The 27871-nt window shown below is 48.6% G+C and overlaps 1 protein-coding gene across 1 annotated transcript; it reads right to left on the bottom strand.

The window, feature by feature from the left end:
* Positions 1 to 8326: 8326 nt before the first annotated feature.
* Tpm4 (tropomyosin 4) lies at positions 8327 to 27346 on the bottom strand. Its single transcript, XM_038325936.2, has 8 exons — positions 27149 to 27346; positions 23084 to 23217; positions 18132 to 18249; positions 17114 to 17184; positions 15482 to 15557; positions 14910 to 14972; positions 14759 to 14828; positions 8327 to 9844 (listed from the first exon to the last, which is right to left on the bottom strand). The coding sequence occupies exons 1-8, from the start codon at positions 27278 to 27280 to the stop codon at positions 9762 to 9764; spliced, it is 747 nt and encodes a 248-aa protein (XP_038181864.1). The 5' UTR covers positions 27281 to 27346; the 3' UTR covers positions 8327 to 9761.
* Between the last annotated feature and the right edge of the window lie 525 nt (positions 27347 to 27871).

Consider the following 27871-nt stretch of genomic DNA (forward strand, 5'->3'; position numbering starts at 1 on the left):
CGCCCTGCCTCCGACCGCGGGGAAGGAGGGGGAACCCCAACAGTTCCGCGGGCTAGCTGCTGAGGTAGAGCTGGAGGCGGGCTTGGTGAGGAATGCGCATGCGTACTGGGAAGACGGTTTGGCTCCAGCAGAGGGCGCACGCGCGCGGTGGGCGCCTCAAGTTTCCCGCCTTTACAGCCCGCGCAGTCGCAGTAGGCGCTGAGGCGAAGCGCGGGAAGTCGCCGTATGGCTGTGCTGATTCCTCCGTGGAGGTTTTCGGCAGAGGTAAAGTGGCGCTGGTTAGGGCGGGCTCCAGACTCGCTCCCTGGCCATGGCGTGCACCACTGGACACATTTAGGTACAGCCCAGGCTAACGCCGCGTGGGTGACGAGCCCGCCACCCAGCGAGGACCCAGCGCGGGCAGGGGTTGATAGCACCGTGACAGTTCCACGTTCTGTGCTAAGGGCATTGACGCTATAGGTGAAATGACTTTCCCAGGCTTCAGAGTAGCACTTTTTTAAAAAAAGATTTATTTATTTATTTAGTATAGTGTTCTACCTGCATGTGTCCTTGAAGCCAGAAGAAGACACCAGATCTTATTACAGACGGTTGCTGGGAATTGAACTCAGGACCTCTGGAAGAGCCGTAAGTACTCTTAACCTCTGAGCCACCTCTCCAGCCCCCCAGAGTGGCACTTTTTTCCCTTCTGTTTTTCATATGTGCTTCAAAAAAAAAAATGTAGAGATGGCTCTTGTTGTCAAGTCTGAGGATCTTAGTTCGATTTCTGGTACGCACGGAGTAGAGAGAACCAACTCGTGTAAGTTACCCTCTGACCTCTACACGTAGGTCCTGTGCCACCCTTCCTCTTCTCCCCAAAAGATAAAAATCTGTGGAAAGCATCACCAAGATTAACACTGAAGTTGGGGGCTGGAGAGATGGCTCAACGGTTAAGAGCACAGGCTGCTCTTCCAGAGGACCCGGGTTCAATTCCCATCACCTACATGGCAGCTCACAACTACCTGTAGCTTCAGCTCCCTGGAAGCTGACACCTTTACACCAGTGCACATAAAATAAAGTTAAAATAATTAAAAAAAAAAAAGATTAACACTAGGGACCAACAAGATGGCCCAGCGGGTCAAGATGCTCACTGTGAAGCCTGACAACATGAGTTTGATCCCTGAGAAGACACATGGTGGAAGAAGGGAACCAGTTACTACAGCTTGTTCTCTTGCCTCCACAGGTAGACCTATGCTAACTAAACAAATGCAATTAAAATATTATATGTTTATTATATGTATGAGGGCTGAGGAGATGGCTCAGTCGGTGAAACACTGGCTGAATCTTAGCTCACAGAGCAGCTTAGGTCAAGTCTGTCTCCAAATGTGTCTCTCCTTACCCTCATAGCTGATTATGTATGTAGGCCCCAGGCTAATACACACCAAGTTATCTGATACTGCCTCCTCAGAGGAACACCATTAATTAAAATGGACCTCTTCCCACTTCCCCTACATTATGCCAGCTGGGAATCAGAGACAGACCAGCTGCAAGCTCTTCCTGTAGACTACTCAACCTCGTTGAATGGAACCACCCCCTCCCTATAAAACCTGTAGGTAAGGCCACCCTATTCCACCATATTGGCCTGGATCCTGAGTTCTACCATGCTGTCTGGCTGCCTGCCTATGGCCATAGGATCTGAACTGCCCTGCTGGTATGTGTTAATAACTCTTCTAATAAATCTCTTTCCTGAAAGGATAATCTGTCTCGGTATCCCCTGGAAGCTCAAATGAGATGAGGACTGAGTTTGCATCCCTAGAGCCCACATAAGGTAGAGTGTGGTAGCACTCATGTGTAATGCTAATACTCCTAAGGTCAAATGGAAGGCAGGGAGGAGACTCTCGGAAGCTCAAAGGTAAGCCTGGCAGCAGTGCACAAAAAAACAAAAAAGCCCTGTCTCAAACAAGATGGAAGGCATGCACAACAATTGAGATTGAGATTGTCCTTTTTTTTTTTTTTTTTTTTTTTTTTTTTTTTTGGTTTTTCGAGACAGGGTTTCTCTGCAGCTTTAGAGCCTGTCCTGGAGCTAGCTCTTGTAGACCAGGCTGGTCTCGAACTCACAGAGATCCTCCTGCCTCTGCCTCCCGAGTGCTGGGATTAAAGGCGTGCGCCACCACCGCCCGACTCTGAGATTGTCCTTTGACCTTCACATACATGTGGGCACACACACCTCAACAGGATGATGTACAGAAAGCCAAGTGGGAGAGAACTGGAATTTCTTCTCTACCTGGACTCTCTGTAACAAACAGCATGTACAGAAAAGGCCACCATATACATATCTGGGAGAGGCTGGTCATGAGTCTTGTAGTTTTTGAGAGGATGCCTCTTTTCTGCTCACAAGTCTACTCTCATTCTCAAAAGCACTATCTCTTTCTTACTGTCTATTTTTATGTCCCTGGTGCAATCCTTTGTCCTGGTATACACATGAGCCTGGAAATCCAAGCAGTTGTGCCTGGGATGCACCTATAAAAACAAGGAGGCCTTCTGCATGCCAGGCAAGTGCTTTGATGCTGACCCATTCCCAGTCTGGAAACTGAGTTTCTGAGCTCAGACCGCCATGGAGTAACCTGTGGGTTCTCGCTCCTTAGAGGTAGTCTACTTTTAGATTACTGCGGCACATTAGAAAGGCAGAGATTGACCTACGGACATGCAGGAAGCTGGCCTCTGCCTCTTCTCCCTTTTCATTCAGCTTACTGTAGTCATCTGCTTCTGCTTGGGAAGTTTCCATCAGAACTGATGCCCACTTTCTAGGCCTCAGCCTCTGTGATAGTTGCTTCTCTTGACTACCTCTGCAAATTCTTTTTTCTTGGTACTCTCTTACGGTAGCTGCCTCTCTCTTCTCTCATCTCCATCTCCCCTTCACTACGTACTGCAGATGTCTGTAGATTCCTGTTTGTGTTTCAATATTGGTGTTCTGTATGATTCTTTCCATATGACTCTTTCTGGATGATTTTTCATGTAGCTTCTAATATCTCCATAGTGATAATTCTGAATACCTCATCCAGGGACCAGTGAGATAACTTTGTGAATCACCAAATTTGACAACTTGAATTAGAGTCTTAAGATCTGTGTGGTGGGGGTTCAAGGTGGCCAATATGGAAGGGGAAGCAGGGTGGGGTACCTGTAAGCTGTGGAGCTGAAGCCTTGATGTGCTGGATCAAGAGTGTTGGGCCGAAGCTGGACTAGGGATTTGAAGCAGAAGATGCATACGGATATGATCTCCTCCAGTCTGAACTTCCACATCTATGTGGCTCTACTGCAAGTCTCTCCATGTATCTTAAAGCATATACAGATTGGAAGTCACATGTGGATGCCTGACATGAAGGACCTAGTGACAGTTTCTCCTGCCTGTAGATGATGTGGCCTAGAAAGGTGTAAGAATGATTCAACAGACATAAACATTCTGCTGTTAAGAACAAGTCGGGTGGGGCTGGAGAGATGGCTCAGATGTTAAGAGCATTGCCTGCTCTTCCAAAGGTCCTGCCTGAGTTCAATTCCCAGTAATCACTTGGTGGCTCGCAACTTATCTGTAATGAGGTCTGGTGCCCTCTTCTGGCCTTCAGGCATACACGCAGACAGAATATTGTATACATAATAAATAAATAACAACAACAAAAACAAGTTGGGCTGTGGGAACTGACATTAACAGCTGAAATATAGAACCATTTGGGAAGTGCAAAAAGTTATCTTGTGGTGATAGTCCGTCCTTAGCCCTGTGGTGTCTCCTGTGAGTTGATGGAATTGTAAGTAGTATCAGAGTATAAGATGATTGTGTCTGCATTGGTACTGTCTTGGCAGTCATTTTTGTTTACATCTCTACTTCTGTTCAGAGTGTGTTTATGAAGAGTCTGATGGAATTCTTCATGTACTCACAATGACATTTAAGCACAGAACTATCATTCTATATTTTTAGTAAACAAACTGATGAAAAAATTCAAGTAGTGGAAGAGGAGACTCAATTCCTGCAAGTTGTCTTCTGACATCTATAAACATGCTATGGCATGCAGCATGTACCCAGACCCATACATATACATAATAAATGAGTAAATAGTGTTAAAAAAATAAATTACTCATACATTGCCCAGGTTTAATTGCTTTCTGGTCATTATCCAGACTAGCTTGTTCTAAATTACCTTGTGGGTGAAACTGAAATAATTTTTGAAACTTTTAAAAATCTCATATCCTGATTCTTTGTGTATTTCTATCTTGGTGTGTGTGACTGTGTGTGTAGGCAAGAGGTTCACTTTGTCAGCTGTCTTCCTCAGTCACTCTCCACCATATTGAGACAGGATCTCACTGAACCTAAAGCTTGCCAATTTGGCTAAACTTCCTAGCCAGAGAGCCTTGTCTCCATCTCCCCAGTGCTAGGCTTAGAGCTGCAGACCACCATGCCTGGCTTTTTCACATGAGTGCTAAAGATTGAACTCAGGTTCTCATGCTTACTCAACAAGCACATTACTGACTGAGTCATCTCCCTAGCCCACACTCTGGTTCTTAGAGATTCAAATCCATTCCCATTACTATAGTCACATTATCATACCCCTTCTTGCCCATGTTAGAATGCACCCTGTGTGCTCATTCTTAATGGTCACCCAATCCATCCTTGCCTTTGTCCACCCCTCACAATCTGATCCTAACCTCACTCTCTTCTATCCATAATTCAGAGGATTGGGGACCCCTCAAGACTGGGACAAGTCAGCAAACACCAGACCCATTTTGTTGTTATTTTAGCCTTAGTGTCTGTCAAAACTTGCCAAACCTAAGTATATTCTAAGTCATCACCAGAGAGAAAAAAAAATTCAATTACAGTCACACCTCACTGGCTCCAATTCTCCCATTGTGATGGTAAGCAAAGCCTCAAGTGCTGAGGCACAAAAGTGACTGAAACCATCTTGAGTTTAGTTAGAATTCAACCCAGTGGGATGAGGAAGGAGCAAAGACCACATGAAGTAAGAACTTTGATCTTATAATAGTATGGTACTCAGAGGAAAGGATTATGTTATTTAAAGAAATCTGTACCATCTAAACTCATGGTGTTCACACTGATTAGGGAAGCTCTTAATTATATTTGGTTAAGAAAATGGTTTGCATTCTGTACTAAAGTTTTGAAGACTTTCATTTCTCTGTCTTGATAGAGGGTCTCAAACATTACTAGCTGGCCTGGAACTCAGAGATCTTGCCTGCTGATCTCCTGAGTGCAGGAACTAAAGGTGTGAACCACCCCATCTAACTTTTTTTTCCCCATCTAACTCTTGGGGAGTCAGGTTCTCACTCTAGCCTAGGCTAGCCTGCAGCAATATACCAACAAAACCTCCATTTTCTTTTTTTAAAAATATTTATTATGAATACAATATTCTGCCTGCATGTATGCCTGCAGGCCAGAAGAGGGCAGCAGACCTCATTTACAGATGGTTGTGAGCCACCATGTGGTTGCCGGGAATTGAATTCAGGACCTTTGGAAGAGCAGGCAATGCTCTTAACCACTGAGCCATGTCTCCAGCCCCCCAAAACCTCCATTTTCTTCACTCTCTTGATCCCCTTGAAGGTAAGATTTTGAAACAAAACATTAAAATAACTGCAGTAGTGAAACTGTAGTGAATGACAGGCTATTACTCCATGTCCCCTGCCACCCAGCCAAACAGGAAGATCACTTCCCCTTCTTAGCAACTGCTATTGCAGATATTCCCCTTTACAAACATGTCTTATCTCGTGTGAGTACAGGTGCATGCATACTGTGGTTTATAAGTTGAGGTCAAAGGCCCCCTGTTATTTTGGTTTTTCAAAATGGTTTCTCCATGTAGCCCTGGTTGTCCTGGAACTCACTCTATAGACCAGGGCAGCTTTGAACTCAGAGAACCTCTTGCCTCTACCTCCCAAGTGCTGGGATTAAAGGCATGTGCTACCACTGCCTGGTTTAGAGGACAAGTTTTATTTCTATTTCATGTATATGTGTGTATGCCTATCTATCTGTATATGTATTACATAAGTACAAATGCCCTTTTGAGTCCAGAGTGGTTGTTGGATTCTCTGAAACCAGGTTTACAGATAGTTGTGAGATGCTTAGTGTGGATGCTGAGAACTAAACCCAGGTCTCTTCAAGAACAGCAAGTGCTCTTCACTGCCTAGCCATCTCTCCAGCCCTGGAAGGGCATCTTTGGGGAGTTGATTCTCACCTTCCACAGTGGCATCCAGGAATCCAATTCAGGTGGTCAGCCTTACACAGAAAGCACTTTTACCTGCACCAGTGATGTTCTCCCACCTTGCCTTCCTGCCTGTAAAACCAGTCACAGTATTTCTGAAATGAAATGCTAAGCAGGTTTCCTAATACTGCTGTTTATTTCCATTTCTGACCAAACTAAGTTCCAGTTTTTATCACGTGGACCCAGTCTACCATTCACTCTTCTATTTTCTGCTTGGCTTTGCGTGTGCCACAGGAAGCCTGGTCCCAACAGGCCTTGCACCTTCCTAACTAGGACTGTAGAAACCTTTCTCTCACCATCTATTAAAATCCTTCCCACTCTGCTCAAACCAGCTTAGGCAGGATCAGGAATCACAAAGGACGGGACATCCGGAGTGACAAGCCGTGTGCTCCCACCTGAAGTGTGGTTATCATCTTTGTACCGTGAAGTCACCGCGGAAGGCAAAGAAGCTATAAAAAGAGCTCATGGCAGTCTCTTTCATTTTACATTCTAACATTTGTTGAACAGAGATGGTTTGTGCACCTGCACGTCTTAAAATACACAGCTGGGCTCTGTGGGAAAAGGCAATTTCTGCCAAGCCTGAAGACCCCAAAACTCAGATGGTGAGTAGAGAACCAACTACTCTGGGTTGTCCCCTAACCTTCATATACTGTCCATGGTATACATTTCAATGCACAAGTACACGCACAATACACAGATATTTTAAAAAAATCTACACAAAAAGAGGCTTATTGCCACACCAACTCCAGTGTCATCTGTGTGACATAACGTATGTCATTATGCCAGATGGGAGCTACGTGTCCTATGGGACTAGGCTTCCTGGAGGTCAATAGCAGATGGCCCAGTATTAGCCACCGCTGAAGCATAGACAGGTTCCTCGAGTAGCTGGCTATGCAGGATATGGGCTTTGCACAAACTCTTTTATAATAATGATATTCTATATATCTACAAGACAAGGATCATTCTCTTCAGGAACAGCTCTGAGATAGGGAAGCACAGTATGGAAATGTACAAGACTACAGCAGAACCCTTGTCACACACAGGGTGTATGATGAGCAAGGGAATAGATGGGTTAATGTTGATGGACAAAGACTGTTATGTTATACTTTGAACTTTATGGATAGGCTTGCTAGAACCCAACCCCCATGGTGTCTGCTGCATAAGAAGGTACTAAAAAGTATATTTCAACAAGCTCAGAGAACTGATTAGGCATATTTGGTCACTAGATGAAATGAAGAAAGGGTTAGAAAGAGGAAGGGCCATGATAGCGATAATGAGACAGAAACTTTCTATTCATAAGATGAAACCACTTGTCTGAGGTTTACATTCCCAAGGACAAGATTTCCTCTTCTAAGGATGCTTTATGTCTAACACCTGTTCCTGATAATATACTTTTCTTAAATATTGCTGATGTGACTAAAAGGAGCTTTCATACTGTGCCAACCAATGATACATGACCTTCTGATTTGTTCTTTGTTTGTATATAATGAAAACATGAATTCAGTAAAATCGCAGCAGATTCCAACCACTCTCTTGTGTGTTGTGTTTGTCTGTCATTCGCCGAACTTGTGCCTTCCTGTTACCAAGACTCTGCTTCTCCCACAGTCTGAGTGGCTCTCCTGAGCCGGTCCGTGGCAGCTTATCACTGTAGAGGAGGTTGGAAACAATGTAAGAACCAGAATGGAGGAGGGCTGGGAAATGACAGCGTCTGGGCAAGATACAGCCATCATCGTAACTGAATTGCTATGTCCATACTTTATCTGCACAAAAATGGGACAATCAACAGCCAGGTGTTGGAAGAGGGGCCTGGGAACCTCATCCCTCAGTATGGAACTAGTTTGATGATAGATTCAGGAAAAGGGGAAATAGTTGTGTACCCACTGATGATCCCACCAGGCTCCAGTGGAAAGTTCCAAACCAACAATCACAGACAGCCTTGGTTTAATTAAGAGACTGGTAGGGATGGAAGTAGGAGGTAAAGGTGTGGGAAGGAGATAAGGGTGTGTGTGTGTGTGTGTGTGTGTGTGTGATAACAAGATATTACATATAACCACAAAATTGCCAAAGAACTAAAAAGAATAAACCCATACACATTGTTTATGTAAAAATTTATTTGACCAAAATGTAGAAAAAGTGATATTATCACATATGATACAACTGCAAGAATCTAAAGAACAGAGTAGGTCTTATTCAATTGCACAGTTTGCTAAAAGTTCGTCTCCCTGGTAGTGTGATGCTTAATAAATAGGAGTGAGGGGCAGGGGCTCAGCTAAGCTAGAAGCAGGGTGGTTTTTCAGTTGGAATTGTAAACTTGAGTTGTCCCCACACTGCTAGGGAATGTGGAATGTTTCAGTCTGAGATGTTAACTGAGAAAGCAAAACTACAACAGAGCCAAAAAATGTGCAGCCTACAGAACACTCCACATCCAGTTCAATCAGGAGTTTCTTGGTCTTTTATTAGTGTCATTCCCGAAGGAATTCAAGTCTTGGCAAAGTCAAGCTCCTATTTGTTGTTCCCTGAACAATGGAGATGAAGTTAAACCAATTTCTTTTTCTATCATTTTGCTGGAGACACTTTTTGTTGCCCAACATTTGTTAAAATGTCTGCTCAATGTATTGGTGGCTAGCAATCTTTTTATTTTGAGACAGAATCTCACTGTGTAGCCCAGGAACTCACTCTATAGATCAGGCTGGCCTTAAACTCAGAGACCCACCGTCTCTGTCTCCCGAGTGCTGGGATTAAGGGTGAGCATCACTGTGCCTGGCTTTGCTAGCAACCTTTGACATGACTGATCTGGAAAGGACTGGACTCTGCCATGTTCTCTTGCGAGCATGTCATTAGACCACAGCAGACAAGCCCTGGAATAGGACGCTTGCTCCTCAGAGGACAATTTTGGAGAGAAAGGAAAATGTGCATGGGACAGCATCAAGGATCTATCAGAAAACACATGGGCAATCACTCCAGCATCCTCACTTGGAATGCTTAAAGGAAGTTTGTCCTGCACAGTGGAATGTGGAGCTAACTCAGCATGATTGGGCTAATCTCGCTATGGCTTTACTTCTCAGAGTAGCCCGTCTTTAATTTTTGCTCTGGGTGGAAAATATTCACACTTTTTCATGTGACAACCCCCAGCCTCCCATAACTTCCCCAACAGTGACCAGATCCTATCAGATACATGAGCCTTTGTGCTTCAAAGTGTGGGGCTGACTAATTCCCAGGAACCAAATGCTCTCAGCCGTAAGCAACTACACTCGGTGTGAAATTCCTTACCTATTTTAAGAATAAATGCAATTTAAGAATAAGAGTAGCTGAAGAAGCTGGTGCCATTTGAAAGGAAAAGGAAAGAAACTTAACTGGTGCTCAAAGCTTGTCTGATACAAAATATTTGGTCATGAATTCATTATCTGCTTGGCATTTCCAGCAAGGTGGAGACACAGTAACAAGAGGAACTTCTGACAAGAGAGAAAAGGAAGACATAGCACACTGTCTGGAGTCGAGTTGGTCTCAGAACAGGACTCTTCTTCTGGGTTATATACAGTTTAGTTCGTTTAGTGTCTGGTCCAGTGTCTGATGTAAGCCCACATTCTCTTCTTTGGCCTGGGCAAGTTTTTCTGGTAAGGATTAAGACAGGAAAGAAAAATGAATTAATAAGTATTTTTGTTAAAGGAAGGGAAGGGTGGGGGGGGGCACTTCAAACTGTCAGTGGAAGTCACAGCTAAGAAAGTACTTTATGTTCTAATCACACAGAATACCATGGAGGAATAGAGATCAAGGACCAGACAAGATAAAATATGGCTAGGCATGGTAGTGCATTATTTTAATCCCAGCACTCAGGAGGCAGGTAGATCTCTTAGTTTGAGATCAACCTGAACTACACAGCAAGTACCAAGCTAGTCAGAGCTGTGTAGTTAGATCCTGTCTCAAAAACAAACAATAAAAATGCCTGGATTTGTTGTACACCCCAGCACCTAGAAGGTTAAGGAGTTCAAGGTTATCCTGGGCTAAGGCCAACCTAGGCTACATGTGACTTTGTCTCACCACCACCCCAACCCAAAGCAAAATCCTGGGTTGTTTGGATTCTTCATCAAGAAAAGGCACTTGCTGCCAGACCTGATAATCAGGGTTTTGTTGTTGTTTTGAGACAGGGTTTCTCCATGTAGCCCTGGCTGCCCTGGAACTCGCTCTGTAGACCAGGTTAACCTCAAACTCAGAGATCCACCTGCCTCTGCCTCCCGAGTGCTGGGATTAAAGGTGTGTGTCCCCGCTTCCATGATCAATTTTATCCCCGGGATTCATATATAGAAGCGACTCATACTGTGTTACATGAGCACCTCCCCCATGAACATAAACTACAAATAAAATTTCAACATTCCAAATGTTTCATAAGATGAACCAAAAAAGAAAAGAAAAGAAATTCTTTGCCTTGATGAAACTCAAATTTGACCTACTGCTCTGTATTTTCCTTTGCTAAACCCAGCAGTTCCTGAGCCGCAGCACTTGGGCTGAAGCCCTGAGTTGTATCATTAGAGTGAGCCATTTAATTTTTCTAGGTCCCAGTCTGTCCATCTGTGAAGTAGACTAGCTAGTGAGTGTGATCCAGGCTTTAGGAGCACTAACTTGGACATGCTTCAGAACTCAGATGGTGCTGTACACATAAAAGATACTGGTCCCAGGCACAGGTGACTCAGAACATTTGTTAAGAAAATGTAAAATCCTGTAACCCATTTTTCCTTTGGAGTGTCTGAGGATTACTGTTTTAATCCTAGGCACAGTGCTCACTGTCTGTAAGCCTCTGGCAACGGAGTCAAATCCCAGGTAAATAAATGACATAAGACTGATGCCTAAGTCAGACTGCAGGCAAACTATTCAATAACTGAGCTGGTTAAATAAATTTTAAAAAAGAAAATAAAAAGATGGCCAAGGTTCCTTGCTGCTAAGCCTGAAGACCTGTGCTCCATCCCCAGGACCCACACGGTAAGATAAACCTGATCCCTCTGTGTGCTCCCTTCACCCCCAAATAAATCAATACAATAATTTGTAAAAGCCATTGAGAGCGCTACGTGACCAAGCACGAGAGAAAACTGCTTCACGTGACCTAGCCAGGAGCCATTAAAATACTGGAAGAAAGTGAAAGGCCTCTCCTAAACTGTGATAGGCTCAACCTGGAAATTCTCAGAAAGAAAAACACCTCAGACTGCAGAAGATGGCAGCCTCTCTAGAGCCTCTGAAGCTTTTGTGACAAACAACCGTGACTGGACACCCAGGTTGGGCGAAGACTTGTTAACTGGGTGCTCCTGGGAGCTAGCTGCCCCATGTTCTTAGCAACCTGGTAATCCAGACTGCAGGTTTGTTTAATGGAAAAGCTAAGCGGCTTGTTCAAGGCAGCACAGCTCCAGTAATAAAGGTGGGATACAACCCAGGTCTTCTACCGTCAATCTTACCCCTCCTCTAGCATGTTGTTAGTTAGGTCTGAGATGAAAGAGGCCCCCACGCCCCAGTCCCAAAGTGCTCCCTGTCTTTGAGACCCTCAATACTGCTCAGACAACAGGAAGAGCTGAGCTCTAAGGCACAAGTCTGTAGAAGCGCTTGCAGGGCTCTAGTGGAAAGATTAGACAGACAGGAAGGGATGGTTATTTCAAAGGGTGGAGGCGATTCATGTCTGGAAAAATCTTGGTGAAATACAGAGCAAACAACAAAAGCACCCCACCCACTCGCAAGGTCTCTATAAACTATCCTAGGGCGTATGCAAGACAAGGTATATAGGGCAGGGTTTACAAAATGTTCACCCCACCCCCAAAACAGGGTTTCTGTGTAGCCCTAGCTACCCTGGAACTTGCTCTGTAGACCAGGCTCCATCTATCTCTGTCTCTTGGGTGTTAGGATTAAAGGCGTGCGCAAGCACCATCCTGCTTTCAAATTGGGTTAGGGTAAATGGCAGTAAGAATGGGAAGGCTGAAGGTGGAGAGGGCAGTGTAGGAGAAATGAGGTCAACACTGGCTGCTCTTCCTTAGATGCCATCCACCTTTTTAAAAAATTGGTGTGTGTGTGTGTCTATGAAGATGTATGTAGGTACCTGCAGAGGCCAGGAGAGGGTATCAGATCCCCTGAAGCTGGGGTTACATGTAGTTGTGAACTACTTCATTTGCATGCTGGAAATGTATGTCTCCAGCCTCCTTACCTTGTCTTTTGAGACATGGTCTGTCACTGGTTAGAAACTCACGCGGGAGACTAGACTGGATGGCCAGCAAATCCCTTCTCCCTAGTACTGGCACTACAAACCCAGTCACACCCCAGTCTGTTTACTTTGGTTACAGGAACTGAATGCAAATCCTTATGCTTGAAAAGCTAGCACTTCACTGACAAAACAAACAAAAGTCAGTGTTTCAGGGGTACTATGAAGTATTGGTGGTGATAAGATTAGGAGAAAATACTTTTGGAACTCAGAGGAAAACCCCACTTTATTGTACCCCCCCCCACTTGTGCATGTACAGAGGACAGAGGGTGTATCAATTAATTTTCTACCTGAGACAGGGTTTCATACCAAACTTGGAGTTAGGTAGGCCACCAGGGAGCCCCAGTGACCCTGACTTCACCATTATACATCCCTGACTGCAGGAGTTATAGGACTGTGGACTATGTCCAGTTTTCATGTGGGAGCTGGGGATTTGAACTTAGATCTTCCTACTTGCTCAGCAAGCACTCTTACTCACTGAGTCATCTCCCTCCCTGACTCTCCTTGGGAAGGTATGTGTGAGATAGGTAGTCTGGTTGTGTTGTCAGACTTCAAATTCAAAATCCTCTTGCCTCAGCCTCCAAATGCCCAGCACCTTGGTTCAACTTCCTTGTACTGCTAATGGGTGTTATATCCCTTGAGTGGCTTTCTAATGGCAGGGTGTGGAGGTGATCTTCTCCCTAGGACAGGGCATTGACTGACTGTTCCCTGGACAGTGGAGACATGGGGACAAGGGGACCCTGGTCATCATCCTCAGAGTTTAACAGAGAGAACAAGAGTCAAATCCAGAGACCACAGCTATTGCAACCACTAGGATTCACAGTCTTAACCCCAGTCAAGGCAGCCTCCTTTCACCTGCTGACGTCAGACACTCTTCAGAAAGAAACAATGACTTGCTGAGCAGTGATAGCGCACGCCTTTAATCCAGCGCTCGGGAGGCGGAGGCAGGCGGATCTCTGTGAGTTCAAGGTCAGCCTGGTCTTGAACAGGAACCCTGCCATAGGTCACCCTTTGGAAGGGAGTGTTTTCCCTTATATGGATAAGGGATATGAAGAATGAAGCGTGAGTTTCCAGGACAGGTTCCAACGCTACACAGAGAACCCTGTCTCGAAAAAACACGAAGAAAGAAAAAAAGAAAGAAAGAAAGAAAGAAAGAAAGAAAGAAAGAGAGAGAGAGAGAGAGAAAGAAAGAGAGAAAGACTGGGCTGCCACTCTGATTAGCTACTGCTGTGTTTGAGGACCCCTACCAGATTGGCTTTTGGAATTCTTTTCAGAAAAGGACCACGTGGGCCTCATTTTCCTTTGAGTAAAGAAAGCCTCTACCTCTCATCCCAGCCATGGTCAAAGGCACATGGCTCCAGCTCAAAAATGAGATGGCAGGGACAGAAGATGAAGATGCCTGTTGTCATTCCGATCAGAGTCTGACACATGGGAAAAGGTTAACATTCATACCAGGAGGTGGGTCCCTGGAGATGGCTAGGACCCAGGGTGGCACACAGTGTGCCCTCAGAGAGGCTTGTCTTTGAGGGCTGGTTCAGATCCTTCATGATAACTATTTACTTGAGCTTTTGGGCACTCTGTCTACAGGGTGATGGAGGGTTGAGATGAAACAAACAGGAGGAGCAAAGTGAGAAAACGGTGTGACTAAGCCAGAGTTGAGCCCGTGTCAAACAAACAGATCTATGGAGTGACTACTAAGAGGTCTCTCAACTGGAATAGCCTAGATGAGCTCTTAAAATAATGGTGAGCTGGGCCTGGTAGCACACGACTAATCCCAGCACTTCGGAGGCAGAGGCAAGGCCAGCTTCGTCTATACTATAAGACCCTATCTCAATATAAATAACCCCCACTACCATCATCACTGGGCCCAAGATGACTTCTGCCGTTTAATGATGTCACCCTCCCATAGGTCACCCTTTGGAAGGGAGTGTTTTCCCTTATATGGATAAGGGATATGAAGAATGAAGCGTGAGTTTCCCTCCCTTCCTGGATGAGACAGCCTAGAGGATCCCAACCCCAAGTGTCTGGAATTTCCGTGCTCTATCTTGAAGAAAAAAATAATAAATGCTGAGTTATGTGCTGCCCCAGGGAACCGAGGCCCTGTAGGCCCCCTTTTTTCCTTTTCTTCACACTAAGATAAGCGTTGCCTCTGGGAGACAGGCCAGCAAGAACTGGAGGCATTTGAAAAATGCAAGGCATCTCTGAGAATTCTGAAGACCTCCCTGGAAACAAAGGCCAGCTCTGTCCCTCGCCCAGCTTTTCCCGTGTCGCGTAAGGAGGTGGGGATTCCTACCTTCCAGGTCATCGATTGTCTTCTCCAGTTTGGAAACTGTCCTCTCTGCAAACTCAGCTCGGGTCTCAGCCTAGGGAAAGAAGAGAGTCACTACCTTGCTTCAGATCAGCCCCTCAAAATGTAGGCCATGGCTGGGCATAGCCACACTCACCTCCTTCAGCTTGTCAGACAGAAGCTTAATTTCCTCTTCATATTTATCCTCCTTTTCAGAATACTGTGGGAGAAACCAAAAGGCAGGTCTTAAAAAGAGGGGAAAGGAGACTGGAGTGACAGCTCAGAGGTTAAGAGCGCCTGATGCTTTTATGGTGGGGCGGTGTTCAGTTCTGAGCACCAACACGGACACTCACAGCCATTTGTAACTTCAGTGCCAGGAGACCTGACACCCTACAGTGCAGACATACACACAGGCAAAACACTTATGCACACTAAATAAAGACTTTCAAAACGGGCAATGACTCAAGTGAGTGAAGAGTAGCCTGGCAGTGAACAGTGAAGACCCCAGCGTCCACATAAAAGCTGGACGGTTGTGGCAGCCCAGCGGTGGAGATGGGATTCCTGGAGCAAGCTGGCTACCTAGACTAGCCAAATAGATGAGCTTCAGTGAGAGAGCCTGCCCCAGCAAGGCTCCCATTAACAAAGGTCTGCGTGCCGACACCCCGGCACATGCCAGGTCGCCTGGACTGAAGAACAGAACAAAGCGCAGCAAGCTCCCCTCCATCTGACCTTTTCAGAAGCAGCCTCCAGTGACTTGAGGTTGTTAGTGACGTTCTTGAGCTCCTCTTCCAGGTCACCACACTTTCTGCATCAAGACAAAAGATCTATGTTTCTTCTCACATTACAGCAGGCAATTCTCTTCCAAGAAACCCCCACTCCCCAAGGAATGCTGGGAGCTTATCAAAGCCTCTCCTGCCAGGTACAGGCAGCGGCAGGGCAGGAGGGCACTTGGAGGGTTTGTAAAGCAAACTGGGCACCTGCCAGGGATGAGGAAATAGGGACTTGTGAAATCTGTGACTGGCCAGGCTTTCCCAGGAAGGTGTGCAAATGAGATGAAGCCAGGAGGTGGGAGATGGCATTTGGAGTTCATACTGGACACTCCAGGAAGCAAGCCTAGAATGCATCTCTGAAACTTGGGTGCTCCCAGCCCTGCGGGCTCTCTGAGGAGCTGGATCCCTCTTCCAAGGCCAAGGGGAGAGGTGTTTTGTTTGTTGGAACCTGTGGGATTCTAGCTGAGCTACCCCAACGGGAATGTGTCAAGCACCAATACCAATATCAGAAGCAAAGCCCTGAACCGCTTGTGGGGCACCTGCCATCTACAGACAGCATTCTGTGAAGATCATTGGCCTGGCTGGGTAAGTGAAGTTAAGGTAGGAAAAGTCCACGTTCCAAGCCAGCCTGGCTACATAGTAAAACCTTGCCTCAAAAACAAAACAAAAAAACAAAAACAAAACAAAACCAGCCAACAAGGAACACTGAGGAGGTGAATGAGAGGAGGGTGTAAGAGCCAGAGGATGGGAGGGAGAGCTGTGAAATACTGTCTTCTGCACAAGATGCACAGGATGGGGCTGTCAACATTCCATCATGGAGGAGGCATGGGCTCACGAGGCCCACCCTGCCCAAGTAGCTATCAGTAGTTAACGGTCTCTGGGGGCGGAGGAGATGCAGTCTTTAGTGGGGTAGCTCTTCAGCAAGTTGCTTTGCTCAGGTGAATAACCCCCACCCATGCTCATACTAATATATGTATCTAATAACTGTAGCAGGTCACACACAAGAAGAAAGGGAGGGGCAGTCAGTGGGAGAGGGATAAAAGGTATAGGAGGTGTGATGTGATCAAAGTAAAATGTATGTGTGTGTTGTATATATATATCTGTATAAACTGTGAAGAACAAAAATTTTAAAGCTTGAAAACTATAGAGAAAGCCTGTCTCAAAAAAGCAAAAAAATTACAAGCTCAGTGTGGTAGTGTGTGCCTGTCATCCCAGTAGCCGGGAGGCAGAGGCAGGGAGATCAGGCGTTCCAGGCTACAAGAGACCCTGTATCAAAAAATCTAAAACAGAAACAGAAAGCAAAGCAAAACACAGTAGTCTTGGCTGGGAGAAGGAAATTTCGGGGCCTCTCGGCTGTCCTGGGGTCTCAACTCAGTTTCCCAGTCTCTTGGTGGGCAAACGTTCCCTTGGTAGTAAGAACCATCAATCATGTTCTGTCAGCTGATGAAGCAAAAAAGGAGGGATGAACCCTGAACCCTGGATGCCCAGGCCCTTGAGCAGAGGCCCCAGCTGCAGGCAATTACTAGCACAGCCCACTCTCCCTCCTCCACCCGGAGCCGGATGAGCAGCTCAGCCCCGTTCTGCCACTTACAATTCAGACACCTCCGCACGCTCCTCTGCTCTCTCCAGCTCGCCCTCCAGGATCACCAACTTCCGCGCTACCTACAGAGACAGAAGGGCCAGGTGAGATTCACCCCACTATGGGCCATTCCTTTCAGATGCCGCTCCCTCCAGATCTAAGAGCTCTGGAGCCTGCAAGGGATGGAAAATGTCAGGTCCCCCAAAGTGAGGCAGGCAGGAAGGTAGAGCTGAGTCACTGAACATGGAGGGGGGAGGAGGACTAGAGCCCAGTGTGGTGGACACGCTCACCCCTGTTTGGGAGGCCCCCCAAAAAACAAAACCAAGCATGATAGCCTGTAATCCCTGCATTTGGGATGCAGAGGCAAGAAAAAAAAAACACAAGAATTAAGGGTTACCCCTGGCTATATAAAAGGTAGTTAGCGGCAAGCCTGAGATACCTTAGACCCCTTCTCTAACTTTGGAGATGGAGGCAGGAGGATCAGGACTTCAGAGGCCATTCTTATATTCTCTTCTACATAGGGAGAACAGCCTAGACTACAGAAGTACCTTTCTCAGAAAAAAAAAAAAAAATTGGAAAACCAAAAACAAGATAGCCAGGCATAGTGATTCATACCTATAATCCTAGCACTTGGAAAGCTGAGGCAGTGGACACGGAGTCAAGAGTTTACGGCTAGCCCAGGCATCAGGAATTCTAGGCCAGTCTGAGCTAGTGTGAGATCCCATGTCCAGGATAAAAAAGGGGCAGCAGAGCCTGACGGGCAGCCATGGCCCCAGCATTTGCTACTGGTCTCACATCGAGCTTGAGGAACAAGAGGAGTGAGCGGATGAGCTGGTCCTCCAGTAACTCAGACAAGTGGTCACAGGACTTTTTTTGGGCACCCGTCTAGATAGTTTCCCAGCTAAGCGGCCGTGTCTGGAGACACAGATGTTCCCACAGAGGGAATCGTCCTGAGTGCCTTCCCCTGGGCTCCTATCGGCAGCACCACTTCCTCCCACTTCCTGTGGCCGCCCCCACTGGCCTCACTCACCTCCTCATACTTGCGGTCAGCCTCCTCGGCGATGTGCTTGGCCTCTTTGAGCTGCATCTCCTGGATCTCCATCTTCTCCTCATCTTTCATGGCTCGGTTCTCTATCACCTTCATGCCTCTGCAAACGGGGTGAGGTGTCAGAGCCAGGTCAGGCAAGGATGAGGACCTACTATCAACTTCCATATTCATTTCATTGAGAAGCCACCTGCTGCTGGGACTGAACCCAGAGCCTCTACAAGAGCAGCCGGTGTTCTCGACTGCAGAGTCATCTCTCCAGCTCATGGTATCTTTTTGAGCCGGGTCTCTCACTGAACCTAGAGCCTGCTGCTCTCTGTAGACTGGTTGGCCATGGAACCCCAGGATCCTACAGCCTTTGCCTCTCCAGTATCAGGATTACAGGCACACACACCCATGTCCCGCTTTTGTGTGAGGATGGGGATACTAACTCAGGAGCTCAGGCTTGGGCAGCGAGCACTTAACCCAGAACAACCTCCCCAGACTCACATTCATTCATTCATTCATTCATTCATTCATTCATTCATTTACTTACTTATTTACTTATTTATTTATTTTTTGGTTTTTTCAAGACAGGGTTTCCCTGTAGTTTCTAGAGCCTGTCCTGGAACTAGCTCTCATAGACCAGGCTGGCCTTGAACTCAGAGATCCGCCTGCCTCTGCCTCCTGAGTGCTGGGATTAAAGGCGTGCGCCACCACCGCCCGGCCATTTATTTATTTTTTGAGCCAGGGTCTCACACAGCCCAGCCTGACTTCAAAGTCACTGAGCAGTCAAGGATGGCTTTCAATTCCCCTGCCTTGACCTCCTCAGTGCTGGGGCGATGGACTTGCATCATCACACCTGGCTTATGTGGTGCTGAGGATTGAACCAGCTTTGTGCAAGCATTCTTACCAACTGAGCTCCAATCCTACCCCCCAACACCCCTTTTATTAGCTCTTAGAAGACAGGGTTTGCTACTTAGCCTGGGCTACACCTGCCTCAGCTTTGGGGAACACTAGAATGACAGGCATACGTCATTACCACGTCTGGTGGACTTCCAGACACTAGCAAAACCCTATCTTTCACAATCACACCATGTGGCGGGTATACTATCCCCACTTTACAGATAAAAGAAACTGAGGCAAAGAAAGGCTCAAGGTTATGAAGCTGCTAAGCAGCAGAGCTGGTCCGGCTCCTCAGGGTGCACCCCTTTCTTCTTCCTCTCACTGAAGACAAGCCTGAGCATCAGCAGTCACTATGGAGTGACACCTACAGGAATGGTGAGGAGGAGGTGTAGTCGGAACTGGGAGCCACCGGTGGCTCTCTAGAGCCCTTATCTGCACGAGGCTTAGCTAAGGGTGAGGAGAGAACTGAACTGGAGGAGCCTGGCAGGTGAGTGGCCCATGTCTGTCGTCTCAGCACTTGGGAGACTGAGACTGGCCTTTGAGTTCGGGGCAAGCCTGGCTCTATAGCATGATCTTGTTTCAATAAAACAAAAGTTTAAAAAAGAGAAGAGAGGAGAGTGAGGAGAAGGAGAAAGTAGGATGAGGAAGAAGAAGGAGGAGGAGGAGGGAAGTAGGAGAAGAGGAGTAGTAGGGAAGAGGAGGAGTGGGAAGAAGAAGAAGAAGAAGAAGAAGAAGAAGAAAAAGCAGACAGTAAAGCCAGAGCAGCACCCCGTTAGTTCCAGCCCTCGAGGCGGACGGCAAGGGGCCTGTGAGCTCCAGGTCAGCCAGGGTGAGACTTTGTGTAAAACAAAGAGACAACTTCCAAACCAACCAACTGAACATCCAGAAAAACAAAACAAAAACCAAAAGCACACAGAGGCACAGAACTGCAAGAACATGTCCATGCCCGGGATGGGCAGAATGTTTATGCTGGGGTGGAAGGGAATTACTGGAAGCTTCCAGAGCCAGGGCTGAATGGAAACAAAATAGACAAGCTGCACTACAAAGACTACAGGAAAGGCAGGCACAACCTGCACAGCCCAAAGTGCTCAAAAATGAAAGTCATGTACTTCCATGCCTGGCTTTCAAAATAAACTGTGAAGCCTAAGCAAGAGTTCTCCACTAAGGCCCACCCACAACCTGAACCTGTGAGTACAGTTACAGCACAGATGGAAAACCCCTCACGCACCAGGCTGCTGTTAAGAGGAGTGAACAGTAGAAATGCATGAAATGACCCTGGCCCCTGGGTAGAAGGGGCTTAGGGTACTCATGGACTTTCTGTTTGGACTTGGATCCCCCCGCCCCCGTTTAAAATATCTCATTATGCATATGCAAATATCTCCAAATCTAGAAACAACCAAATTCCTAAGTACGTTCTGCCCCAATCATTTCAGATAAATGACGCATAAGTACACCCAGGTCAGAAAGGAGGATGTCCTAGGGCGGTCAGAACAACTCAGCTGGAGTGGAACAGAGAGGCCATGGGGCTAGGGAGTTGGCGGTGGGTCAAGGTCTCCTCCACACAAGCATGAGACCTGGTCCCGCTCCCCAGCACCACATAAAAACCACTGCCAAGAAGATGGGGACAGTATCTCTGGAGCTTGCTGACCAGATGTATGGCTCATTGAGAGACCCTGTCTCAAAAAACAAGAAGGAGAGCTAGCCAGAGAGATAGCTCAGTGAGGTAACACTTGTCACCACTAGTACTGTGAGATGTTCCAGCCTCTACACATCTTCTTTGGCACACACAAGCAAAATATAATCAACTAGAAAAAAAAAGAGGCCGGGTGCTGTGGGGCATGGAGCACGCCTTTTGATCCCAGCACTGAGGAGGCCGAGGAATGTGGATCTCTCTCTGTGAGTTCTAGACCAGCCTGGTCTACATAGCGAGTCCCAGGACAGACTGGACTCCCTACCCCCCCACACACACATACCAAACAACCAGATGGAAGCTGGGCACAAGGCTTGGTGACACACATTATTAAAATCTGGAATATGATAAAACACCGTATTTATTTTTTATTATAATTTTACATTTATTTGTGTGTGAGTGCATGTGCCCCAGCATAAGTGTGGAAATTGGAAAATACCTGCAGGGGTTGCTTCTCCTCAACATTGTGGCGCACTAAGTGAACTCAGGATGTCACACTTGGCAGCAAGTGCCTTTACCTACTGGGCAATCTCACTGATCTATTGCTTTTGGGTTTTATTATCATTTATTATTATTTTGGTATTTTATTTTATTTTATTTTATTTTCCGAGGCAGGGTTTCTCTGTGTAGCTATGGAGTCTGTCCTGGAACTCACTCTGTAGACCAGGCTGTTCTCAAACTCGGAGACCCGCCTGCCTCTGCCTAGTGCTGGGATTAAAGGTGTGTGCCACCACTGCCCAGCTTTATTTTATTATCTTTAATTATGTGTGTGTATGAGTGCAGATGCCCACAGAGGTCAGAGGTACTGTGTTCGCTGGAGCTGAAGTTATAGACAGTTGTGAGCTGCCCAGCATAGGTGCTGTGTGTGTTCAAGGGTGTGCATGGCACAAATGTGGATGGCAGAGGACAGCTTGCAGGAGTTGGTTTTCTCCTTCCACCATGTGAGACCCAGGAACTGAACTCGGGTCATGAGATCTGGCAGCAAGGGCCTCTACCCACCGGACCACCCCGCCAGCCTAAGTGGACTTTTTCCCAGTGTTGAGCACAGAGCCCGGTCTTCTCTCATGCTAGGCAGGAGCAGCCCAGCTCCTAGTTGGTGTCTAGTGTCTGGTTTGTGTTCACAGCAGTGCAGTCTGAACTCAGTTCTTTGGCAGGAGCCTGCACTGGTAAACCGTCAGTGCTGGGCCTCTGTAGCCATGCAGTGTGCCCTCATCCCTCCAAGCAGAGACACCAGAGTCACTCATTCCGGGGAACAGTGGGACAGAGCTCCCCGTGGAAGCAGAGATGCCACTACAGCAGCACAATCAGCTGCACACAGCGATGGCTGGTTATATACCGTCCCCCAATACAGCTGTCATCATCCGGAAGCCTGAAGCTTGCCAGTCATGGGGACAGCCATTTATGCAAATGACGGAGATCACCCTGGTTCTGAAATAAAAATGTGCACTGCTAACTGGGCGGTGGTGGCACACGCCTTTAATACTAGCATTCAGAAGGCAGAGGCAGGTAAATCTCTGAGTTCGAAGTCAGCCTGGTCTACAAAGTGAGTTCCAGGACAGCCAGGGCTACACAGAGAAACCCTGTCTCAAAAACAAACAAACAAACAAAAAAAAAAAACCTCAAAAACCAAAAAAAAAAAAAAAAAAAACCAACCCAAACCAAACAACAGATAAAACGCGCGCACTGCTGCCCCTGCCCCTTTCTCATCGTCATCCAGGAACTTTTTTCTAGAATGGGGATGAGCCACTGTGGCTTCCCCAGGAAGCAGCAGACCACTGAGGCCCCAGCCCTAACCTGCTCATTTTTGCTTTTCTCTGCCTGTTAGAATGTGTTCTCCTAGGCCACCATCAAAACAAAACAACAACAACAACAAAAAACCCAAGATGGGCACATGAGAGAGCATCTGTCAACCCAGCACTCAGGTAGCTGAGGCAGGAAGGTTGTTGCTAGGAGTTGAGGCCAACCTAGGCTACGTAGGTAGACCCTGCTTCGAACAAAATAAAACAGAAAAGGGAATTAAAAGTAAGCAAGCAAACAAACAAAACAAAACAAATCCCAAAAGTCACCACACAAATGGGGTGTTTATAGGGCTGTCACGCATCTGTAAAATCCCATTGTCTTTCCCTTTAGCTTTGAGGTCACCAGTCAACAATTTTTTTCCATCTAAAATTTGTTTGTACATATAGAGGCCAGAGGAGGACATCCGGTGTCCTGCTCTATGAGACAGGGTCCTTCCCTGAGCCTGGAGGTCGGCTGGCAGCCAGCGAGCCCCAGTGTCCTGTGCAAACACAGTAGTGTTTTCACACGGACGCTGCTGATTTCAGCCCTTACACAGGGAGGCAAGCCGGATGCATTAGCCTACCTCTCGCTCTCATCTGCAGCCTTCTCGGCCTCCTCCAGCTTCTGCAGGGCTGTAGCCAGACGCTCCTGAGCCCGGTCCAGCTCCTCCTCCACCAGCTGGATGCGGCGGTTGAGAGCAGCCACATCTCCTTCAGCCTGGGAAGTCAAAGGCACAGCTGGGTTAAGAAATGGCAAGTTGGCGAGCAGCAGCCCCCACCACCTTCCCTCCATGACCCTGACACCCAGCCACAGCCCACCCCAGGGGTGGCTCAAGAGAATTCACTCTCATCTGAATTTAAATTTGATTTTTAAAAATGATTATCTGTGAGACAGGGCCTCACAAACTGGCCAGGCTGGTCTCCAACTCAGGGATCCCCCTGCCTCAGTCTCTCAGGTGCTGCTGTGACACCATAGGCAAGTCTAAGCACCCAGTCTCCTTGAGAACTTCGGGGGAGTCACTCTGTGACTGATGGCCAAGCAAGTCAACATAGGAGAGCCCACCTGTGCAGCTATCACGTGCTGACTAAGAATCTAACTGCAATGGGAAAGAAACCCAAGCCTTGGTGGCCCACTTGGAATGCAGAGGCAGGCGGATCTCTGTGAGTTCACGCCAGCCCAACATCTCAGCACTCTGAAGGCTGAGGCAGAAGGATAGCCAGATGGAGGCCAGTTTCAGCTACAGAACCCACTATGAAATCCAGGTTACCCACAACCTACAACAGACTCAGTATTAGGGTAAGTTCCAGAAGGTTCTCAGGCTCAAGGACTCTCAAAAAGGCTGCGAGTCACCGGGTTTACAGGGACCCGGCTCAGCATGTTCCGAGTCGGCTCCCCTACACAGGCTCAGTCCAGTCCCACTGAGAGGCCGTGAAACTGGATAGGATGAGAACGGAAGGAAGGCTGTGCTAAGGGCATGGGGCAGACCAAGTAGTACTACTGGCTTTTTGGTGTTTTCTGTTGTTTCCCAGTGGGAGAGGGACCTGGGGCCTTGCGAACACTCAGGAAGCAGGCTGCCCCAGAGCTGCCCTGTTAGCAGGCTTCCTGGAGGCCCTTTCATAGCATGCAGAAAAGCAGGAGCTCTGGGGTCAAGTGTGTGTGTCATTGTCTATGCCTCTATCAAAGACTGAACTTCTCAGGGCTAAGGGCTATGCCCAAAGGCGATGAGATGGCTCATCCCTAACACAGGGAAAGGCTGTGGGGGCGGGGGCTCTGACCACTCTGCTTTGTCATTATTTTCCTGAATTACATTCACTGTGTGTGTGTGTGTGTGTGTGTGTGTGTGTGTGTGTGTAAGCAGGGACCTGTGTAATAGTCACGATGACAGCTTTGGGAGTTAGTTCTCCCCTTCCACTGTGGCCTGGGATTCAAACTCAAGGCAGCCCAGCTGTTGGCAAGCACCTTTAACAACTGCGCCATCTTCCTGGCCCTGGTACTGTTTTATCTTCAAGTCTCACCCATCTTATGGGTGGAGACACAAGGCCCCACCAGTGCAGTGGTTTTGTTCAGTGACTTGGGGCTGGTAAGGCCCTTCTTCCTTTATCCCTCAGAGGCTTGGAGGCCAGGCCAGTTACCTAGGGGTGGCCACCTCAAGAAGGAACATAAAAAGTTGGTCACATGAGACTCAATTAGCAGAGCATGGTGACACATGCCTGTGATTCCAGCTCTAGGGGAATGAAGCCAAAGGATAAAACCTGGACTACTTATTATATAGCAAGTTCCTGTTGCACAGCGTAAAGACCTGACTTGAATTCCATCACACATATGTGTGTCCGGGTGCATGGGGTTCAGTTGAAGGGGACACAGAAGAAGTTAGGCTATCGGTTCCCTTTCAGGGGTAACCACTACATGGGGACAGCCATAAAAATAAGTGGGAGTCTGGGTCCTCCCTGCCCCTGTTCACACAGCGGGGGAAAGTAACAGATGGGCCAGGCTGCCTGTCAACACGCAGACATAGTCACAAGTCAACATGTGTGCCTGTGTGTCTCAGGTCTCTCCTACCATGTGGGTCAGCCTTGGTGGCAAGTACCTGTACCACGCTGAACCATCTCAGTGCCGATCAGATTCCAACAACTAGGGCACGATTGGTTCCTGCCTACTTGAGTTTCTAGTATATTTAGCAAAAGTATGCAGCTAGGACTACTAGCTGATTTGTTAACTTCTGTTGTTTCCCAAAGAACCTTGTACCCATCTGCAGCCTGCAGTCACTAGTGTTTTTTCTAAGTCCTGGTCTCTTGTAGTCCAGGCTAGCCTTGAACTTCTGATTTCCTTGCCTCAACCTCAAGTGCTGGGAGCACCTCACCCAGTTCACCCTGTCCTGGAGATGGGACCCGGGCTTTGTGCACGTTAAGCAAGCACTGTAGCACTCAGGGACAGCCCCAGCCTCTAGAAGAGTCTGCAGGGGTGCAAGGCCACACCCGGGGTGGTAATCAACTTTCACAGCCATACTGAGTTTCTTGAGTCAGGAGTTGTTTCAAAGAAAAGAGAAAGAATTTAGATTGATGAGGCACATTCTGAATCTTGGCACATTTTCAACTGCTTAAAAATCGAAAGAGCTTTCGTTCATAAACATCCATTAACGGCAGCACATGCGGGTACGCGACACACACACTCTCTCTCCTCTCTCTCTCCCTCTCTCTCACTCACTCCTCCCTTCCAGGCTAGTCATCCTGAGTTCCGCCCCTTCCTGCAATCAAAGCTTTCCACGGGCTACAAAGGGTTTCCCTTATAAGGTAAAAGAGGCTCGCTAGATACTTGTGGCCCAGGAACAGGAAGACGTCGGTTAATCACACAAAAATCTAAATGAAACCAGCTGTTGGGAGACAGGCCCAGAGTCTACCACATGCTTCCCCCACCCCATTTCTGGTCCGGGTGCTTCTGGCCTGTAGTCAACTTGAGACGTCTCCCCACAAGGAAGAGAAGCACACTTTGTTACACAAACTTTTAAAGAAACCCCAAGTTTTCCAAAAAGCATCCCCCGCACCCTACTCCCGAGCCGCCAAATTCCTGGCTTGGCTGGAGGCTCGGGGCCATTTTGGAGCTGTCTAGGGTGGGACTGGAGTGTGAAAGGCCAGAACAGCTACTGTGTGGAGCTCTCACCCGGTTCTGAGGCTTCCTCCAGCCAAAGCGGCCCTTGAGGAATTCAAGGTGGCCACTCAGGCCAGCAGCCTTGGGAGGAGTCCAGGCGGTTCCTGCGCTTCCAACTCTATCTGGCCTGGCAGTTTCTAGGATCCGTCCTTAGTCCCTACACTCAGGCTTTCAGGGTCCCTAGACGTCCCCTCAACATCCCCCCCTTGTCTGAGAGGCTCCTTAGCCAGCAAAAGTGGCTCTAGTACCCAGGTTGGGGACTCTCGGAGTCCCAGAACCGTCCCGAATTCACCTCCCTGGTTTTGTCTGGCCACCCATCTCCACCGGACTTTTGGGAGAGAAACGCGAATCGAATTGTGGGTGCCCGAGCTCGGTTAGAACCCAGATCCGCCTCCGGCCCGGGGCTTGATCCAGGAATGAAGAGGAGGTTGCTTCCTCTTTCGGAGGTATTCGTGCACCCGGGTCCCCGGACTCCTGCGAAGGCGCACACAGTGGGCGCTCCGACCCCGGAGGACCCCTAGTGGATATTTTCAGGGGCTTGGAGGAGACAAGGTGAAAGGGTGCTGCAGGCCTGCGCCCAGATACGCCTGCGCCCAGATACTCGACCCCACCCCACCCCACCCTCGGCGGACACGTCGCCGCCGCACCCCAGGGACGCGCCGGGAAAAGTTCGGGCGCGAAGGCGCGAGAGCGCGCGCCGCCCCCGCCCCCACCGCGGTCCGGCCGCAGACAATGGGAGCGCGGCGTCCTCCCGGCCGCCCCGCAGAGACCCACGCGAGACTGCTCCGCGCCCCATCCCCCCCCCCCGTACAGCGCCCGCTCTGGGTCCCGGGGTGCAGATGACCCAGGCGGAGGACTGAGGGACGGACGGAGGGAGAGCTGGAAGCGCGCGGAGCCGGAAAGAAAGGAAACGCTGCGCGGCCCCGGAGTGCGCGGGGCTGCAGCGCGGGACGAAGGCTGGGGTCGCGCGGGGGTCGGGGACGGCGCGGCCCGGGTCGCTCACTTTCTCGCGCCGCTCGCGCTCGCCGTCCAGCTCGCGCTGCAGGCCCTGCGCGCGGTCCTCCGCGTCGTCCGCCTGCTGCTGCAGGGCCTGGATCTTGCGCTTCACCGCCTCTAGCGAGTTGAGGCCGGCCATGGCGCGCTCGCTCCGCTGGGCTCCGGCGACAGCTGGGCGGCCGCGCCCGGGCCCGTGAGCCTTGGCCACGCCGGGGCCGCCCCCGCCTCTCCCCGCCCCCCGGCCGCTGCCGTCGGGCCGATGAGGTCACCCCGGCCGGCCCGCGACGTCAGCACCGGGGGAGGGGGGGAGAGGGCTGACGTCGGCACCGCTGGCCACCGCTGCCCTGAGGGCTCCTGGTCCTCCCGCGCGGCCCGCCCCGCCTTGCCCGAGCGGGCACCCGCAGCCGTGCTTACATCGGAGGCTTTCTTCTCTGCCAGCTCTAGCTTCTCCTGCGCGTCCTTCAGGTCCTCCGAGTGCTTGTCCAGCTCGTCCTCCGTGCCCTTCAGTTTCCTCTGGAGGTGCGTCAGCTCCTCTTCCACCTGGGGACACAGAGGAGAACAAGTCAGCTTCTGGGTCCCAGCTCTCTGGGCCTCAGTTTCCTTATCCGTAAAGTATGGATGTTAGTTGTGCACGCTTGTCGCCCAGTGAGTGTTTGGGAGGCTGAGGCAGAGGAATCGGGAGTTTGAGGCTCTGCCAAGAAACATAAAGCCTGGTGAGATGGCTCAGCGG

This window comes from Arvicola amphibius, chromosome 4 (genome assembly GCF_903992535.2).
Source record: "Arvicola amphibius chromosome 4, mArvAmp1.2, whole genome shotgun sequence".
NCBI classification, from domain to species: Eukaryota; Metazoa; Chordata; class Mammalia; order Rodentia; family Cricetidae; genus Arvicola; species Arvicola amphibius.

Coding starts and splice junctions, on each gene's coding strand:
- Tpm4 (XM_038325936.2), bottom strand. CDS start 27,280: ATGGCCGGCCTCAACTCGCTAGAGGCGGTGAAGCGCAAGATCCAGGCC. Junction 18,250..23,083: donor GCTGCAGATGAGAGCGAGAG/GTAGGCTAATGC, acceptor CCCCGTTTGCAG/AGGCATGAAGGTGATAGAGA. Junction 14,829..14,909: donor TGTCTGACAAGCTGAAGGAG/GTGAGTGTGGCT, acceptor TTCTTTCCCTAG/GCTGAGACCCGAGCTGAGTT.